The sequence below is a fragment of the Limanda limanda genome, chromosome 9, assembly GCF_963576545.1.
Source record: "Limanda limanda chromosome 9, fLimLim1.1, whole genome shotgun sequence".
Taxonomy (NCBI): domain Eukaryota; kingdom Metazoa; phylum Chordata; class Actinopteri; order Pleuronectiformes; family Pleuronectidae; genus Limanda; species Limanda limanda.
The window spans coordinates 23147781-23167852 of NC_083644.1; the positions used below are offsets into that span (position 1 = coordinate 23147781).

Sequence of the window (20072 nt, forward strand, 5' to 3'; positions counted from 1 at the left end):
TACGATCAAGTCTGATTCATCTTTTCAGAACAGCTCCTGAGGGACAAATGTCGCTGATCCAGGAAACACCCTCACCCATATGACTGATCTCAGAGAAATGTCCAACTTGGTCATGTGAGTAGCCTCTGCCTGACCCTTTGATGGTGATCTCATCCTCATCCTCCCGAGGCCCCAAGCCAGAGCCACAGTATCCTGTAGGGGCCACACCCCGGCCCCCTTTCTGCCCAAAAGGGCCCCTCGCTGCAGCCCATTGTTCTCCTCCGATAATGACTTACCCGCTCTCGTCTACAAGCTATTTCCACTTTTATTTGGTCAGGGTCGTATTTCGCGTTTGAGGACGAGCCGGAGAGCGCTGTGAACACATAACAAGAGAAGGACAAAGGGTGATTAGCAGGTAGTGAATAGTGATGATTTTAAAGTGAACATGGTATAGTAAGAGCTGAAGGGGAGAATCAGTGTCCTCTCCTCACGCCCTCACTGGCTGTAAACACCCCTAGGACACTTTGTGTGAGACAGCTGGCTGGAGTCAGGAGGGCAAACTGGGTGGAGGTGATTAAAGGGAGGGTGGGGTGAAGCAGGAACATCCCCCACAAGTTCCTGAAGGGACATCAACAATATACTGTTCCATGTCCAGGCCAGAAATTTAGGTCAGCTGATATAAATGTATATTGTTTTTAAAGGAGTCTTCCAGTTAACACCTCTCTCATCCATCATCTCTCTTTCTTTGATAATGAAACTGTAGAGTTGTGTGCCCGAGTGTGACATTAGTGTCTTAGGCTACATCCATACAACTGTGTTTTCAAACGATCGCTGTCCAAGCGTTTTGGCTTCATATCAGTTTCAATGATACTAACACGTCTGAAAAGGTAAATCATGTGACCACTCACTTACACTGGGCATGAGCATGCCGGTATGAACTGGAAGGCATCCCACTGGACATAGGAATTGTCTCAGATTGCTCAAATAATATCTGGTCTCCTACACATTGTATCGTTGTAAATTTCAGAATTTCCCTACACAACAGCTGTTAGAAAAGACAACAGGGTCTGTAACCGCCTTCCAGAGGATCTAAAGGGGGGGTGGAAATGTAGATATTTAAGAATGTAAACTAAAAACCCATCTTTTCAGCCTGGCTTTCATGTAGTGTTTTGTAATTTTTATGGCTCTTTAGAATTTACACTGGTTATATTTATTATGATATCTTTTTTAAATATATATTTTATAATTTCTTTCTTCTTATTATTTCTTCTATCTTTTTTTTAATTTACATTTCAATATTTATTATCATTTACTTTGTTATCTTTAACAGTTATGAGTTCACTGGCTTCTGAGCGGAAGAATCCTTTTTCAACATTTTGTCAATCGCTTGTAACGCACTTTGTCCTTCAATGGATTTGTTTGAAAGGTGCGATACAAGTGAGCTCGATTCACTAATGGATTGTGATTGATTATCTATTTTGTTTTCTATACTGGTAGCCAAGGCTCATACTGGTTGTCTTCTTCCAGATAGGGGTCATGTGATAGGAGCCTGACGAATCAGCAATGGCTACATTGTGACAGAAAATACCTAATCGGCAGGCGGCTGTGCGAGTCTGTCAACATTTCCAAACATCTCCATTTGTGCTCGTCCAGACTACAATAGTGTGCCATAGTTTTCAATCTAAAACGGTGCTAGCAGCATTTTTGCAGCTCTGAAACTCTGGAGTAGTGTGGACCCCAGCAGAGTTTTAAAACGAAAACATAGCATAGTGTGAATAAAGCCTTACTGCTGGTGATGGAGCGGTTGTCCTCGGAGAGCTCGTGGAAGAGCAACATTTCCTGCTGAGCCAGCTCCAAACGCTGCTGCTTGACCAGGTACATCTCCTTCTTGGCTTTGAGGGCCTCCTGGGCCACCACAAGGTACTCCTTCAGCATGCGCTCCTGCTCCTGCCGCCATTGAGTCCGCGGGTTCTCTATCTGGGTGGTCTCTGACAGCAGAACGCGACAAAGGTGATTAACAGGCCAATATTTCTGTGAAGACCTGTGATAATAAAAATCTGAAATGCCTGAAAGTGCTGTTGTGTCCTCTTTGAGATAAAACGACTCAGTACACCACATAAGAACAAATTAAAACACAGACTCCATGCCCTATGTGATGATATTTCTGTATTCAAACACTGTACTCACTGTTGATGTGGTCGATGTAGTAAACTCCCACTTGCTGGTCGTAAACTTCCTCCCACCCGAGAGGCAGTTCATCTCCAACACAATCGGCAAACGTCAGTGGTTTAGTGATCCTGAAATGATTTAAAATCAATTGAGTGCAACAGTAACCCCAAGGAATGGACATCCACTTTAATATCAGCCTCACAAATAAAAAAGTATGTGCAACATAATGCTTTCCCTGACAGGGACTCAAAACTCGCCTTTTCTTTTTCATCGTAGTGGAACCATTATCATTATCTTCATCAATATAAATCAAAGCTAATAGCACCCATAAAAACTATGATGTAGTACTGATAATTAAACTATACAGCATCAGTGGATTTACAGGAAGACAGTTGAAATCTACTAAATTCTTATTATTATACAGAGCTGTGGTTTCCCATTTCCCACATTGTGTCATTTTCCTTGTTAGCGCTCTGCTGTGCCTCATTTGTCATGTTTATAATATATGTTTTCTATGCTAATCAAGGAGAAAGAAGCAAAATGCAAACATTTGTTCTAAAAATTATTTCTTCTGGACCTGCTTTTGTCTCACAGCACAAACTCAAACAAGGAACGAGGCCTAAAACTTTGAATGAACAAAGATAACTTATGTTTACGCAATTTCTGAAATTGACTAAAACGCTTATCTCCTATTCCAACACGTGTGACATTTCGTGTGCTTTTAATACCCCAATAAATTGTCAGTTATCATTAGAAATATACTGGTCGGACGAAAATAAACTTACAGCAACAAAAAAGTGAGCAGATAAAGAGATACAAATTTCAAAAAAAGATAAAAAAGAGATAATATAATAGAAAATGTAACATGCTTGGACAGAGCCAAGTGTCTGTCAGATTCACAAGGTTAAAGATTTTTATCTAAGTGCTGCTCAGAGAAGAACCACATCGGTTCAGGTGATCAGGACACCAACCTTTCCATAGACTTTACATATAAATAAAGTGTTCACACCTTCTAAACTATTAATAATACCCATAAGGACTTTCACACTTTGGCTGTCACACAAAGCAGGATCCTGGACCATCTGGATAATATGGCGAAAAGGTCCATTAAGACAAAATGTTCAGTCAATATAAATAATTATCAGGATAAATATCACATTAATATTATTTATTTTAAGTTTAGAGACTGGTTTTTGCTCCTGAGTGAAAGCTGTGGTTTTAAACTCTTATTTATGAGCAAAGAACGACAAACACTCGATAAACAGCAAAACATTTTGAAAAACTGAGGTCGATCAATAACGTGTTATACCTTCTCACCGTGCAAAATGCATATTGATGAAAATTATATTGATACAAATACAACTAGTAATATAATTATATGTGTGATCACAACATGACAGATAAAATAAAAAAATAATTAAAAAAAAGCTAAACCGACAAGCTGGATAGTTAACCTAATGTTAGCTTAGCAGACTAACAGCAACTGCAATACTATTTTGACTATAGTGTGATCAGTGGTTAAGTGAGGTTAAACTATATTAATATCAAATTTTTCAATATATAAATTTGTAGACTAAACTTGAACATTTTTCTTAATACATCCATGATTTAAATGTTTTTTTCTCAAGTGCAGCCGTTCAGTTGTAACTGCTGCTCTCTCCTGTGAAGGGCAGATAATCTCATTAATCAAACTCATATATAAAGTCTGTTCAGATTTAAATTTGGCCAAAGGAAATTCTTGAAAATGTTATTTACTGTGCCAAAGCTTGAATTTGCCGGCTGAACTTGTAACGTGTAATGATTAATAAACCATTTGTGTGGATGCAGGCCTCATCAGTACACACTATGTCAGGCTATAACATTGACTATGACAGGGCAGCGCTTATGACATCAGGCTGACACATAACTAACTCTACTAATCTCCACATATCAGTGAGCTGTGAACCAGTGGGTCCACTGGCCGCACTGTCTGATTACCATCAATCAACGCAGAAAAAAAGGGTGGAGGGTGCAGGGGCAGTGACCCTGTCCTCAACAGTATGCTCACAATGCAGACAGTGCACGAGGCCTGATCCTGGTGAGCTATTGCATACAATGAGGGGATGGCCCCAAGAGAGAAGCTGAGGTATTCTGCAGCACATTCCTCAGGAGACAGACGCAGCGGCAGCAGCTCTGCTCTCCGGAGCCGCTCAGGACAAACTTCACTCCATGTCAGCGCCAAATGCCACTAACACTAGAAACACAGAACATGTTCCTCCTCTCTGGAAACACTCGGAAAAGCCTTTCTAAGCACTTTCCAGGCTATTAGGATGTGCTGAACAGAGTCTTGGCTGATGATGAATCACATAGGCTCGTAAAAAAGGCCTTCAACAATGCCTCAAATTCAATAAACTCCCTTTGCATTTCACACATTTTTGGAAAATTCCAAAGCCTACAACACTGACCTGCAGTTTTGCATGTATGGCAGGACTTTAATTCTAGTCTATTTACATCCACCATGGAGATCATGTTGTCACCGATGGTTGTTTGTTAGCTCTACCAAGGAGGTTATGGTTTCATTTAAGTCTGTTTGTTAGTTAGCAAGAGAAGACAAAAACTACTGGACAGATTACTACCAACCTTGGGCGAGAGAGAGCAGGGAAAACATGCGGAAGGACTCAAGCCTCAGTCCATGGCGCACAAACACAGGTGAGAAATTAGGGCGCCCGAAACTATTTTCAATTTTTCAGGATATAATTCCTATCCTCATGTTAGAACTCTTGAACTATGCTTGACATGGATCAAGGTATTTTGAGAGAATCCACAGACTGAGATATTGTGGTAAATCAATTAATGATTAGATAAGTTTGACTACATTCTCTCATTGAATTAGATCAAATACTGTAGAGGATATAATCCCCAGTGACAGGACACATTCATAGAGGTGGTTTCATGTGAGTGACATTAATTTGCCTTGTAGTTATGGTAAGTAAAAAAGATTTCTGAACTGCAAAAATTATCGTTACCTCAGCCAAGGAGGTTATACTTTCACCCTTGTCCATTGGTTGTTTTTTTTAGTGTGTGGTTGTTTGTGTGTCAGCACGATTTTGCCACAAACTACTAAATGGATATCCACAAAGAATGGGACATGGACCAAGAAAGAAACCATTGAACTTTGGGGTGGATTCAGATAAAGGAGCAGATCCATTTTCTTTGTTTTTAGTTTTAACCATGTTGACGGGAATAACTCATGGATCTTGATGAGTATGAGCAATTTGGTGCAGATCATATTAAAAATCTGGATATAGTGAATGTAAATGTAGTTTCACGAGGGCAGCCATTCTAGCTTTTGCAACAAACTGATTAATATTATGGTCTATTGGTTTTGTTTTAGGATCCATTAGAGTCGTCTTGGGGAACCATAGTTCTACATCTCCACGTCACACACCCCTTCTTTCTAGAAAAGCACTGATAATGACCCTGACAAAGACCCTCATATTCCCCCAAAAAAGATCTGTTAATACAAGCACAGATTGAGCACACACGTCTGCAGACGGTCAGCGGCTTGGTGACAGTGTGTAAAAAGGACTCTCACATGAGCCGTGTGCAGCCAAGCACACGGACAAGGCAAACACCAGCACACTCCACGCCTTCTCTGGCTTCAAGTGTTTGTTTAAAGTAAACATACGTCCCGACACTACATGCATTTGTAAACACTTAAAAAACACTTAGAGGAGGCAGCTACACCTTTGTTGTTGGTTTTTGTGTAAATAATGACTAAAGGTAAAGAATTATAGCTGTATTCAGACGTTCTGATATATATTTGATTGAGCTAACATGGTTGTAAAAACACAGAGAGGAGGCCACAAAGAAAACTCTGGAAGTGACGTCAGTGGGAGTTTAGTCCTGAGCTGCTCTTCGACCTCTCCAGGGACAGAGAAAGAGAGAAACACACGGAAAAACATGTCCTCTTGCAGATCTGAATCCCAATATGTGAATGTTTGGTTTGTTATGCAGTCTTGTGACAGCAGCCTCTGTTGTTCCGAGTCATGTCTTGGGAGACTCTGACCGCTGCACAGCACAGCAGACTCACAGAGAGGAGGATACACAGAGCAGGAGAGGAGGGATCTGACACACATTTAGAGAGTGAGGAGGACGCCGCCAAATTATCGTAAAACTACAAGGAGTCACACTTGGTTTACGAGTGTTTTTGATGGAACCCTTTGAACTGAATGAAATCTGCACTCTGCAGAAAAGCATAACTCATTTTTATGATCATTACCATCAACGCGTGTTTTCCCTGAGAGCGGCTCGGAGAGAAAAATAATCATATCACATTCCTGTTAGACCTGACACAGTGGCCCTGAACTGTCTGTCAACAATATTTATTTCCCCAACTGAGTTTAAGGCACATCTAACACTGCTAGAGATGTTCTGATACTAGCATCCTAAATGCCTCTGATACTGCCAAAAATGTTGGGTTGGAAATTTTTCAGTAAGCAAATCTATGTATCCATCCAATAACACCTTTTAAGAACACATTAGTTTACATTAAATTCATAGTTAACTTTGCCGCTCCAAACCAACATCCTAGCTCTGCTGTGTAAGGCAAAAAACTAATTTCTATGATAACTCTATTGCTGTAAGATTATGACGGAGCTCCTATAGAATTACTGTATGTCTGCAGCAGGTGCTGGCTGTGACTGTTACGGAGTTTTCAGCTCTGCTGGCTGCATGGTCCTCTGGATGAGACGTCAGTCTGTGGCTCAGTTGGTCCACCACTTTGGTCCAGACTGAAATATCTCAAGAACTGTTGGACATTCGTGATTCCCCTAAACTTTGGTTATCCTTTTGATTATTGATAGCTCAATTCGTTCAAACAGTCCGGTTGTTTGTCATAAACCATCTGGTCATCTGGTTTATGACCAGATGCTATCAGAATTAAAGACACTGCCCGAATACTTTCATTAGTATGCTGGAATGCAAAGTACAATATCTTTAAATTTGGGATAAATACATTGTATTAATATGATCTTTTAATTGATTGAGCCTCTCTGCCAATAGAAAATGAATTTGGTTTAAGAGCTGAAGTTTTGAGGTACAATTTTACACAGACTCTCCAGTATCCTCTTCCAGTATGAAAGGAAACAGAAAATGAGACAGATATCTTAAATAGACCAACAGAATGACAAGTATGTTCAGCTGTGGAGGACTGAAATGCTGCTGGGCCTTTTTGTGTCTCGCAACTTCCCAGCAAAAATATATTTAGTTGTCAAAGACATTCGCTAATTCTAGAATAATCTGTGCCATCCTGAATTGTCCCAGAGGATATTTCTATCTGTAGCCGACCCCCCCACCCCTTCGCCTGGCGACGGGCTGCATTGGAAAGGCATGTGAAACTGGAGTCTTGGACCTCGTCTGGTCTGGTCATCCCAAGCAGACCCCTCGGCCTTTGTTTCTCAACCACAACAATTAGAATGTGCCAAAAAACATATTTTGTCAAAACAATATTCATTGTTACATTCAATTACAGAAGGTGAGTTTTAATACTCTGGATATGGGTTACTATCCTTCAGCTTGCCCACAATGAGCTCACTAAGAAGTGACCGCCACATGTTCTGAAGCTCCCAACACAAATCCAAGACGCTCCTGCTGCTGCTGCTGTCTTTAATACAGTTCAGTCAGTTCAAATCAAATTAAGATTGTGGTCCATTACACCATCAAATGTGTTAATTTAGACGAGTAGTCACCACAGCCCCAAAGTAAGTTTCCCAGCGACGGAGTTCACATGGGATGACTTTTTTGACACTGGTGTTTAACACTGTGATTGTTCGCTGTATAAATAAACCAAACACTGGAGTGATAAACCACCAGATAGAGTCAACCACGTCGGAAGACTGTGAAGAGCTGCGCGCCTCAAAGGGAATCAACAAACTCATCCAACCACTGACGGTCTTTTATCGCTCCAGTAAACCAGCTGCTGAGGTCTACAAATAAGAATTGAGGCTTGACCTCTGGATGACAAGCATTGCACATGAGACCGAAAAAACAACAAATGTGATGACGCCGACAACAGTGTTGTAGACAGGCACGAGGCGAGAACAGAATAATCTGCATGTTCCCATTTTAACTCCAATATGCACCACAAACGTCACCTGTTTTCCTTGCCATAATGTTAGCTCCTCTGAGGAGCTGACAACACACACACACACAGACTCTGAGAAAAAAACAGACCAGTGTTGTTGGCCTAAAAATTCCTTTCTGTGTTAAAAAAGAAATGTGAAAACAACTTTGGGAGGAATGTCATTTATGTCCAGCCTCTCTGAGGGCCTGGTGCTGCGTTTCAGACCGAGGCCTGAAGCAGCTGACGGACTGACAGACGGTCAGACACCCGCTTCTCCCATTCTGTGCTGAATCTTATAGAAATAGGTCTCTATAAGTAGACCACCATCCCTGTCTCGGTTCACATTTAGACAGCGTCTGGACACATGGGAAGGGCCCGTCTTATCAGGAGCAGAACAGAGCTGGGTCCAAAAGTAAAACTGTCAGCAGCAGGGGGAAATGGGCTGAAAGAAAAGTCATGCATGAGTAATTTCAAACTATAACAAAAATAAAAGAGCACTACATGTTTAACTAGAATGGCATTCAAAAGAGCACAAACCTCCGTCAAGGCTAAACAGTCCCTTTGAATTTAATAACGCAAAGAACACCCACTCAGAGATTACAGCCTCCTAAACATATCTGATGTTTTTCATCAAGATTCACTAATTATTGTCTGAGAAATCAATGAAAATGTGGAAAAATCCTGGATCTGCCTCCGGATCCAAACCAAATTTCCCCTGACCCATACCACATCCTCCCACCGAGTGTCATGGTAATCTGTCAGGTAGTGTCAGCTTAATTCTTCTAACAAACAGACAAATGCAGTTGAAAACATAACCTTGTTGGCGGCGTATTCTTCAAATGTACAAGAGCCATTTTGAGAAATACTTATGGTACATATACCCACCATGAAAGCCAGCATAGCATTTTGACCATAATCATTTTTAATACAAAATATAAGAAAGTTGCTTAATGCAAAGCTCTTACACTAGCCTTTTTAAAAATGCTCCTTTCTCCTTCTCCCTCATGCCTGTACAGTAAAGCTTACCTTAGTTTAGAATAATGAATGAAAACAGGGGGAAACTGCTGTTCGAGTGCTTGGCCAAAGGAAGTAGCCTAGCACATAATGTGTTCATTACTGGTGTTCAACATCAAACGGGAGTGCATTCTCTCTCCGGAGGCCGCCATGTTCATTACAGTAGCTCAGACTGGACAAACTTAACACCTTTTGAGTTTTAGGACAACTGAAGGCTGCAACAGGTTCTCCTTAATGTTTGGTAGGCGAGGGTGAGGTGAGAGGTATTCAGCTGCAAAATGCAACTTCACCACTAGATGTCAAAAACTTCTACACAATCAACCTTTAAGTATCTATAACTCAATGCAGGTGTATAAACAGTCAATGACTGAGACTTAACGCAGGTGCAGGGTATTTAAACAGAAAATGTCTCAACTATTAACCTAATTACCTCCGCCAAGGAGGTAGTGTTTTCATTGATGTTTGTTTGTTTGTTAGATAGTTAGATGGAAATACAGGAGGAATTACCACAAAACATGGTGAAAGGATGTGGTATGGGTCAGGAAAGAACTCAATTAGTTTTGGCGCAGATCAGGATCAGGAAGCCGATCCAGGAATTATTTTACTCATTTTTTGTGTTCTTCAATATTCATATTAATTTCTCAGAGAATAGTTCATGCACCTTGATGAAACATATCAGGCTTATCTAGGGGACTGATATTTATGATATTTAGGTACAATTTGGCGCAGATACAAATAAAAATCTGGATCCAAATGTGATTTCACAAGGGGAATGTTGGGCCTTGGCGGAGATCTGCACACTACTGAGTGCCATTCTAGTTGTTGACAAATGCTATACATTGATAAATACTTAAATTGTCCACAAACCAGTCATAATTATTGTAATTTTTATACATGTGAGTGTTTATGCTTGTTATTGTTAAATAAATGCTGAATAAGTTGAAAGGGAAGTCACTTAAAAATATCAGCAGACTAAACTACAAGAAAAGATGAAACGCTGCTGAATTAGAGTGTATTTATACCAAGAAGAAGGAACGTACAGAAATGTACACAGCTTACCGGATGCACCCGTCTTGTCAACAATAGTTGGAAAAAACTCAAAACAAAACAATGGTGGCCTAAAGCTGGAGGTTGCTCCGCTGAGTTAGGCATGTCCTGTTTAGGTAGCATTCTTCACACTATACACATTAAACACAAACAATTGACATCGGCCGACTGCCGACTACACATGCTTCAGCTCCATCAACACACAGAGCCGATGCAAAGCAGCATCAGAGCATTGAGAAAGTGTTTTAATTGGTATGAATCATCCAGAAACACAGGTTATCAGCTGGATGAACTGGACACGAGAGGGAGACACGCCTGTAACACTAACTGCTGCAGGAAAGTGGTTTGAACTTTCTTTAAAGGGAGCTAGGTGAAATCTGAAGACAAGCACATTGTCTGCTGGTGAAAAAGAACACAGAAAACACATACGGCAAAATGACACCGGATCAAGCAATGGCATGTTCGCAACCTCCCCCCACCAAAAGACAAAAAAGAGCCATCATAATGAAAACACTGGGGGAAGCAAAATAACAGCGGGGTTCAGCGCATGTGAATAACCTTTCGGTGCTGGAAACACAGCTCACCCTTTCCAGAATAATTGAATTTGGTGTGCTTTGTGACCAAGTATAAAGGCCTCCCTTTGCTGAGCGGCAGGCCGGCCATGACTGTTGCATAACAGAGCTAATAAAGGAGGCCTACAGGGCCCAGGATGGAGAGGAGGAGGCAGACACGTGGGAACTGCCTCCCTTCTGCTGCTTTGTCTGGGGCCGCGAGCGAGCAGAGCCCCCGGGGCATTAGCGTAGGCATGCCTAACATAACGCTCATTCCACTGTAACAAAAAAGCCCCACAGAGCGACTGGGCTTATCTGCAGGAGCTGGCAGGGCCGCCCCGAGCTGGTCAGGGTGTCCACCGTCCTCCAAGACATGTTCATCAGCCAGGGGGACTGAAAACCAGGATGAGTGGATGGAGACTGTTTACAAAGAGAAATGTTTGAAGAGCTTTATTCTACCCCTACATTTTTATCTTTAAAGTTGTGTCACGTCAGGCTAAAGATAAACACAAGATTCTGCTCTTCTGCATTGGTGCCAGCCATGTGTTGACCGATAGATGCTCCACAGCATTTCACACACCCATCGAATTTCTCACTACACGCTGTCACCTAACCAGAACAGCTCCATCCAGCCCCTCTCCCGCGTGCAGACGCCGGTGAAGCAGCAGCAGAGAACATGAACTCTGGCCGATATGGAGCGCCGTTACACCATTTCATGTTCATCCCTGACAATTATGTTTCAGCTCAATGCCTCTTGTGTTTTAGAGATCAGGCAATAATTTGGCGCCAAGTTGCCTCTCTGGGGATCAGCAGAGCTCGCTGTAGGGTGTGCGGACACGACAGGTCACAGGATGTTAGTACCTGAGGTTTTTCAAATCAGGAGTTGAAGGGGGGGTCCTGAGGCAGCTGTTCCTCTTCATACACAGACCACATTATGGCCAAAATATGACAGTTTGATCCTTGCCAAATAAGGCTAGTTTTACACTGGTTATGTCATAGTCTCCAACATAAAACATCATGGTCCAACAAACACAGACAGGGCAACATTTTCCAACTGATCCACAGGTTTTAACTGCTTGAAATTAATATTGGTATGTGTTGATGCCCGTTATTTAACAATGATACCACAAAATGTGAATATTTGTGGTAAAACAGTAAAGTGTTGGTCTGACATTAAAAGATATTTAAAAACGTGATCTTAGGTTTCGGGGAATGCCAATCAGCATTTTCAAAATATTTTCTACAGCTCGACGTATATGGAATTTTTGGAGGCTGATGGTAATAATAACAGTGAGTGACAGGTACACGAACCAGAGCGTGAGAGAGGGAGAACTGCATTGCATGCTACTTATGGGAAACACACAACTGCAGCTGTAAATATGATGTCTGACTGTCTGCGTGGACAGTGACAACTTTATGGATGATGGCACGAGTAGATGAGGGAGCACACGGACATACTATGCAGTAACAGAGCAAAACACCAAATTAGACATCACATGTTGTTATTAGAAGTGTAACAGGCTTTTTTGGATTTATGACAAAACTGTGGCAGGACAGAATATGGTGGTATCGTAAGTAGATCACCTCAGTCCTCACTGGTATTTAAATATTACTGTCCACAGTGCCTGACTACATTTTATTCTTTTTTTCTGACACATCTGAGGAATCTAATCCCGATGACTTTGTGGCTTCTCTCAAGTCTCTGTGGAGCAGAACGTCATGCCAGGTTAAAGCCAGTTACTCATGATAATTCAGGCCTATAATAACATATGGCCGATACCAGACAACTATCCTCACCTGTAAGCCTTTGATTTGTGTTGTACTTAAACAGAGCAGCTTTCACAATGTGCTTTGACGAGGACAAGTATGAAACCATTAAGATCATTAATACATTTATCGCTCTTCTCCTGCCCTCCCCATCCCCAAGGGTCATCCGAACCGGCCATTTAATTGCAGTGGATTGAAGGAACTACTGTACATTAGTGCAGCGAGGCGGAAAGAACAACCGACACCTTTTTGTATCTGTTGGATGTTAGCAGAAAGCCATCTTTTACTGCCGTGCAGTAACGTGATCTATAGGAAAGACAGTATCAGGTGGTGACAGACATTCCTCTGATCTGGATTTACCTATAACTCACTGAGCAGTGAGCAGCACCAGAATAAATGCTGAGAATGTTCTTTTGTCATGCAAACACAAAACCTCACAGTTCCCCCTTCAAACGCTCACGACTGCTATCAGCTTCACCCAACAATGGTTCATCAACTTGCTGGGAGGAGGGGGCCTTGAAGGAAATCAGGTTTCTCTTATCTAGATTACATGCAGCTACTACATTCCTACTGTTGGAGCCGACTGCAAGAAAGCTGCTTTAAACTGAGCCGTGTGCAGCAACCAGCAGACTGGTTTACTCAGATGGAAACTCGGACTGCAACTGGTGTCCCCGCTCCATACTTGGGAGTGTTGTTTTTGTGGATTTCTGCCTCCCCCCCCCCCCCTCTTAATGCAGCCTAGTTCAAATAATTCCCAGTAATCTCACAGAGTCGGCTCCGAATGCCTGATTGAGCCTGTTCCTGGGCTGCTGATGTCCCAGTCCCACACAGAAAGCACATCCTTGCAGCTTTTCCCAGTGGCCCAGCGAGCATTCCTCACATTTTTCCACAGAGATTTCTGGGAGTTGGAGTTTATCGCCTGTGCTACACTCTCCATTCTCAAATGCAGCAAGAGACTCACACACACACACACACTGAGGGTCATTTTGAGAGGATTTTTGAGGCAGAATGGAGCAGAGACTTCAGAGATGTGTTAGGGCTCCAGGGTGTGTGTGTGTGTGTGTGTGTGTGTGTGTGTGTGTGTGTGTGTGTGTGTGTGTGTGTGTGTGTGTGTGTGTGTGAGAAGGAAAGGGGAGCTGTGTAACAATAGGTCTCTGTGTTAGGTGTGTGTGAACCAGGAATGTTTCAGGTCACTGGAAGTCATAAATCTGCGGAGCTCCGTGATGAGTGTGGATCACTGAGGTCTGCAGACATGTAGGTTTCCTCTCTCTGGAGGAGGAGAGAGATCATGAGGAGACCCAGGTGAGCAGTGTGAGCACAGGGAGCTGATCGAACCCATCCTCATGACACACACCAAACCGGAAAGACCGAGGGCTGCTGCTGTCTCACCCCGGGTCACTGCTACACAGGAGGAGAACCGTGATGTTTCAGGGTTTAGAGGAGCCATGTTGGGACAGTGGTGGCCGGAGCAGCTGGTGGCTGAGGGACCGGGGGCGTCACGTCCCGTCTCTGCATGGGAACTTGTGGAGGAGGTGGGGGGGGACATGGGGGGGAGGCCTCGATCATCTGCTGCCAGATCTCAGCTGGTTCATCTGGCTCCGGGATCCACAACAGCCCTGGAAACTAAACTCAACTAAACTGGTTCCTTCACTTGTAGCCGCCCTGACATCTCCTCCTCCAGCCGGGTGGTGTGTTAGTGAGCGGGGGTCCTGTTGTAATAATCTTACTCTGTGTGTGTGTGTGTGTGTGTGTGTGTGATCCCACCACTCCCGGGCCTCACGTACCTATCTCGGGGGTCGATCCACGAAGTCTGCCGGGTGTTGTGGTCGATGAAGAACACTCGGCCATCGTAGTCCCGGGCTTCCTCCCAGCCCGCGGGCAGCGGCAGCTCCGAGCTGTCCCTCCGGGTGCCCCCCCCGCTGACCCACGGCATGGCGTCGGGATGGTGAGAGGGCACGACCCCCGTGCCGCGAGCCCCCCGCCCCGCCGTGTAGTCCCCCCGCCGAGGAGAAGAGCAGGACTCGCTCTTCTCTTCACCGCATTACACCCCCCCCTCCCGCCTCGACGCACTCCCTCCGCTCAACAAAACACTAACTTTCCGCCGAGCTCGTGCGCTGAGAAGTTCCGCCGGAGGTACATCCGCTCTTCTCCCGACGAACCCCCCGAAAAACCCGTCTCACGGCCCCGCGGCGCTCTCACGGTCCTCGGTCCTCCATGTTCGCCTCCTCCTCCATACTTCATTCCTCCGTGTCCATATTCGGGAAGAGCGGATTTGCATAAGTGGTCGGACGTACGACACAGCAGCTCCGTCCAATGGCGACGCGTCACAGCTCCACAGCTTCATTACACTGTAACACCGGGTTTCATACACTGCCACGGCCAGGTTGGAATCTGACACATGTCCCCCGCTGCAGGTTTAACGCCGCGGCTCACTGAGAGAACCTCCACCTGTGGATCCAGGTGAACAAACCAACCACACATTAAACATGAGATGAGTTGTGTTTGAGACTGAAACCGGTTCAGCAGTTTAAACCTGTCAAACTTTTAATTTAGATCATTAAAGCTGATACAGTGGTTTAATCGTGACTGCAGGGTTGTATCAGCGGCACAGCAGCGCCACCTGGTGTCCACCACAGACTCAACTGGGTTTGCACCGCGGCCAGGTTGTTTTCAAAGTGTTCACTGTGTGGCAGTGGCGGTCCTAAGATTTTTTACATTCATGGGGCTGTAAAGGGGCCACAGAGGGGCCAATGATATGTCTAACATTCTTGCAGAATTCCTGGTTCATTAAGGTGAACTGAATGCAGGGGCTGTGTCTTTCGGAGGAGGTGGTCTACGCGGAACCGAAATAAGAGGTTCTGGTGTAAAGTAAAGAGTGTGGGGGGGGGGGGGGGGGCATACCAGGGTAATACACAGAGGTGTAAAGTAACGAATTACATTTACTCATGTTACTGTAATTGAGTAGTTTTTTCGTGTACTTTGTAATTTTTTGAGTAGTTTTTGAAATGGATAATTTTACTTTTATTTAAGTAGATTTTGACTGAAGTATTGTACTTCGCTAGATTGGAAATTACATCCGTTACTGAGTAAAAAAAAAACATAGTTCAAGGCAAGGTCATGTGGTTCATGTCTTGACATGTCCTCCCAAAATATCTTAAATGTTGTGTTGACATGTTAAATGTTTAATGTTTGACATGTTTAATGTCATTGCACTTATATTTGTAAAGATTCTCCTTTAATTAAAAATAACTGTTTTTGGATTGGATTTATGACCCCTTGTCCTTTTTTGCACTGTATAGGAGCGGCCCCCATCAAGTTGTTGGAAGTACCTAAGTAACTTTTACTTAAAGTACATTTTAAATGAACTACTTTTTACTTTTACTTAAGTAGATTACTCACAGATGGGTAATTTTACTTGTACCTAAGTAAAATTTCAGCAAAGTAAAGGTACTTTTACTTGAGTATAATATTTCAGTACTTTTTACACCTCTGGTAATACAGCACGGTACAGGGTACCTGGGTCGCCGCTGCTAGGCAGCTCATGAATGCACGCATTGGGGAAAGTATTAACTGAATTAAGATTAAGTAAAGGAATTTGTGACCATCCTCACACATTACTGTATATGCCACTTTATATTATGTATATTGGGTATTACATTTTATCTGTACAGGAGAACAGTGCCTGTCTTAATCCACACACACTCCCTTCTCTCTCTTAGCATTACCAAAGGTCAGGTTATAGATAAAGGGCCAACCAACAGTACATTGTAGTGTCTACACTTAGGGACTCTCATATCTAACTCAGATGCTCAGACAGAGAGGCACCATCTTCAACCTTTTTGCGTATTTCACCAGTGGCAGGACGTAATGACACAATGTGATTTAGGAATGCATACTTAACTATCCAGTAGTATGCCAACACCTACATGTAACATAGAGAGTGACAGCAATTCTAGGCTTTCACGGATGTGCTGTTGGAATGGGTGACGCAAGTAGAGGGAGATTCTGTGGGAGACATCTTCAGACAAGGGGGTGACAATTGCTCTTGTTACTCTGTTAGCGTTTGTTTATTGTTCCACCTTCTGGTCTCCTTGATGAATCAACTCTACATTAAACTCTTCTGCATAAAACGTCAGCTGCTTCCTGAGTTCTCCTTTCACCAGCTTCCAGAAAACTTCAATAACATCGGTGAGAGGTTATAAATGTCGGTTATGATACCTTTTTATTTTATTTTCCCAACCCTACTGGTAACAAAGTTGAAGTTGGACATGCTGAGAAAGTTTTAAAGTCCCCTTGTTTTGTTTTAAAAACATGTGTATCAGTAGCTGTTCTGTTGAGTTAAAGCATGATACTCAAGTATTGGACATCTTGTCGGAACAGAGGAGGAAATAGACGCATTCATATTTGTTACACATGCACTGTGTATGTGTGAGGCAGGATCTTTGTCTCCCTCTATCTGTGACCTGTAGGCACTGCAACAACACTGACTTTGTTTACTGTATTTCCTCACTTGAAGCCTCTGGTGCACTTACAATTCATTGTGACTTGAAAATCAAGTTCCACTGAGCTCGAATTTGTGATCTTGATCCTCATGTCTGTGTCACTGTGGAGATGCTCTTCTGGAGTTGAAGGCAGTTTTTTTTCTTACTGGTGGAATTTGGCATTATTCGGCCCCCAGTGCACCAGACACATGCACCGCTGCTGCAGACTCACACACCAGAACACCAGACTGCGGGTGTGCATGTGTGCAGCCGAACAAACGTAGAGTCTTTGTCCTGACGTCTCTTCAGTCAGCTGAGCGTTTTCTGCTCCAGAGGAGGAGGAGTTTAGCAGGCTGGGGATTTTATCTGTGCATTTTTGTTTGTGTGTGTGTCTCTTGTGTGTGTGTGTGTGTGTGTCTGTGTGTGTTTCTGTATGTGTGTGTGTGTATGTGTGTGTGCGTGTACGTGTGTGTGTGGCTGGGAACCAGTTTCTCTCATCACAGCTTTGATCTATAGCCTCCTACGTCCATTTCCCACAGGCTGTGCTGTGTTCATAGGAGAGCCACAATAAGCTGCACTGTCGATTCTCTTTCAGTCACATGCAGCAGGAGGCCTGACTGTGGCACAGCTACACCAAACCGATGAACATGAAAAAAGTCACATTATTATCTTATAAACATATATGAACAAATCTTGAAATCTCCAATATTCATGGAGCTGCTCTTATTTGCCTTGCATCACTTTATTTCACAGACAATAAATCAATTAAGAGCCTGGAGCATTTCCACATTGAAGATTGCACTAACATTAGTGTTTTCATGCACAAGTGTGAGACAAAGTCCTCATCATATCACACAGTTTCAAATCAGGAGGTTTTGTTTAATGTCTGGCTCTGGAGGCAGCTCAGTTTATCAGAAGCTCATCTTTGTCTGGCATTCGTACATTAATAAAAACCTGCTGTACTACACATGTTTATTTGTTTTTAAACTAGTCAATAAAGCTTATAAATGTCTTTATATATGTCTTGTTTGTTAGTTAGTTAGTTAGCAGGATTATGCGAAAACTACTGAATTAATTATCAAGAAAATTGATGAAAGGATGTGGTATAGGTCAATCAAGAACCACTTCAATTTTGGTGCAGATCTGGATCAGATTGTGGATCCAGGAATGTTGTTAACTTTCCTTAGCATCGTGAGTTTTTCAACATTATCCTTGTTTTCTCTGAGAATAATTCAAGTATCTTAGTGAAAAAAAATAATGATTTTCAAATTCAGTCATGTTTAGGGGACTGGTATTTAAGAGTGTTGGCAGTTTGGTTCAGATCCCAAACAAATCCAGGATCTCGTGACTTTAGATTAGGTTTCATGAGGGTACTGCTGGGCCTTGGTGGAGGTAAACACTCTGCCATTCTAGTTTGTTTTTGCACTGAGTCTCTGAGGACATACAGGATGCAAAAACTGACTTTTTTCATAAAACATAAATATCCTGTCTACATGTAATGACATCCCTTGGGGCCTGCTATCACAGAAAGAAGCATTATGATCTTGAGGCTGCCCAGTCGTCTCTGCCTCTGCTGCCCATTGGCACAGCAGAGGAGCAGAAGGACCACAAAGGGGAGGGCCCCAACAGGCCCCCCTCTCCACCCAGCAACGCAAGACGTGTGCTCCTCTGAGTGGGAACTGTTTGTGAAACAGCTCCGAGTTCAGAGACCGAGCAGTCAACTCCAATCATCAGGTACCGTGAGCAGCGTCTGTCCCGGCTGGACATCAACAGGCCTCTCCAGAGAAGAAGGACTCTTGAGGCTCCGTCAAGTGTGGAGGACAGAGAGACAGTGATGGACACGTGTGCCTGCGCTTTGGAGCTGCTGGGGATGCTGGTCTTTGTTGGAGCTTGGCTGTGTGCTCTGAGCACCACTATCTTACCACAGTGGCTGACCATGTCCACCGCCCTGCTGCCGGTGGAGAGCTACGAGCTGGGCCTGTGGGAGACCTGCGTGGTCCAGGACGTCGGGGGCATGGAGTGCCGGGCTTATGACAGCCTGCTGGGCCTCTCCAGTGACATCAAGCTGGCCCGCATCCTCATGTGTGCATCCCTCGTTGTGGGCATGCTTGGAATCCTGGTAGCTATACCTGGGCTGTACCTGGTCAACATCTGTAAAGAAGGTAGAGGCTGTCGAACCAAGAGGACTCTGACCACTGTGGGAGGGCTGCTGGGGATGGTCTCTGGAGTGCTGTGTCTGATCCCGGTCTCCTACATGGCCCATTTAGCCGTCATCCATTTCTTTGACGATAAAGTACCCGATGTTGTGCCAAGATGGGAGTTTGGAGATGCCCTGTTCTGTGGCTGGGTGGGAGGATTTCTCCTCATAGTGGCCGGGCTGCTCCTGGTCACCTCATGCTGGTGCTCACAGGTGGAGCCTCAGCCGGCGCAGCAGCGACGGTACCAGGTGATGAGTACGGACATTAACTTCAGGAAGCGCACCGAGTACGTTTGAGGGATCGTCCATCATAGATTGACCTGCTTAGAGACTGACAGCACAACACAATCCCCCGTAGAACTGCACTTCATTCAAACAGCTTCAAAACAATAATCTTCACATCTGGTTTTACATCACCGCATAGGAGTTGCTTCAAAGGTTTTGTGAAACTTCGGCCTCATTTCAGCTACTTCCAATGACTCACCCGCACAATCAAACATACGATTCTAAGACAACCTGCTGTGACCAGTAAAAATGAATATTTTTTTAAAGATATGTTTTATAAGATACTTTATATTCCTTACTCTGTGACTGCTTCAGAAACTTTCTCCGATCAACACCAGCAAAGACAAACGTAGCCTGATTCACAAGAAAGTTTAGCTTTTAAAATGCTGTGATTGTAAGTTATTCTTCATACTAAAACATAAAGGCAGCACACATTGTTCATGTGATGATTCATGTAAAGACCTTGTTTCTTGTTTCCA

General features: G+C 43.5%; 2 protein-coding genes across 2 annotated transcripts in view; one reads left to right on the top strand and one right to left on the bottom strand.

Moving 5' to 3' along the window:
- wwc3 (WWC family member 3) overlaps positions 1 to 14579 on the bottom strand; it is a 29868-nt gene extending 15289 nt beyond the window's left edge. The window contains exons 1-4 of the mRNA XM_061077985.1: positions 14415 to 14579; positions 2167 to 2276; positions 1767 to 1967; positions 276 to 352 (exon numbers count right to left, since the gene is read on the bottom strand). Of these exons, the coding sequence (XP_060933968.1) occupies positions 276 to 352; positions 1767 to 1967; positions 2167 to 2276; positions 14415 to 14563 (537 nt within the window). The 5' untranslated portion in view covers positions 14564 to 14579. The remainder of the gene's footprint in view (positions 1 to 275; positions 353 to 1766; positions 1968 to 2166; positions 2277 to 14414) is intronic.
- Positions 14580 to 18945: 4366 nt separating this feature from the next.
- LOC133011114 (putative claudin-24) lies at positions 18946 to 19605 on the top strand. The gene has a single exon (XM_061078817.1). It carries the CDS (start codon positions 18946 to 18948, stop codon positions 19603 to 19605), a length of 660 nt encoding a protein of 219 aa, XP_060934800.1.
- The last annotated feature ends 467 nt before the right edge of the window (positions 19606 to 20072 follow it).

Excerpts from the sequence above, each read along its gene's own strand:
- LOC133011114 (XM_061078817.1), top strand. The coding sequence starts at position 18,946 with ATGGACACGTGTGCCTGCGCTTTGGAGCTGCTGGGGATGCTGGTCTTT.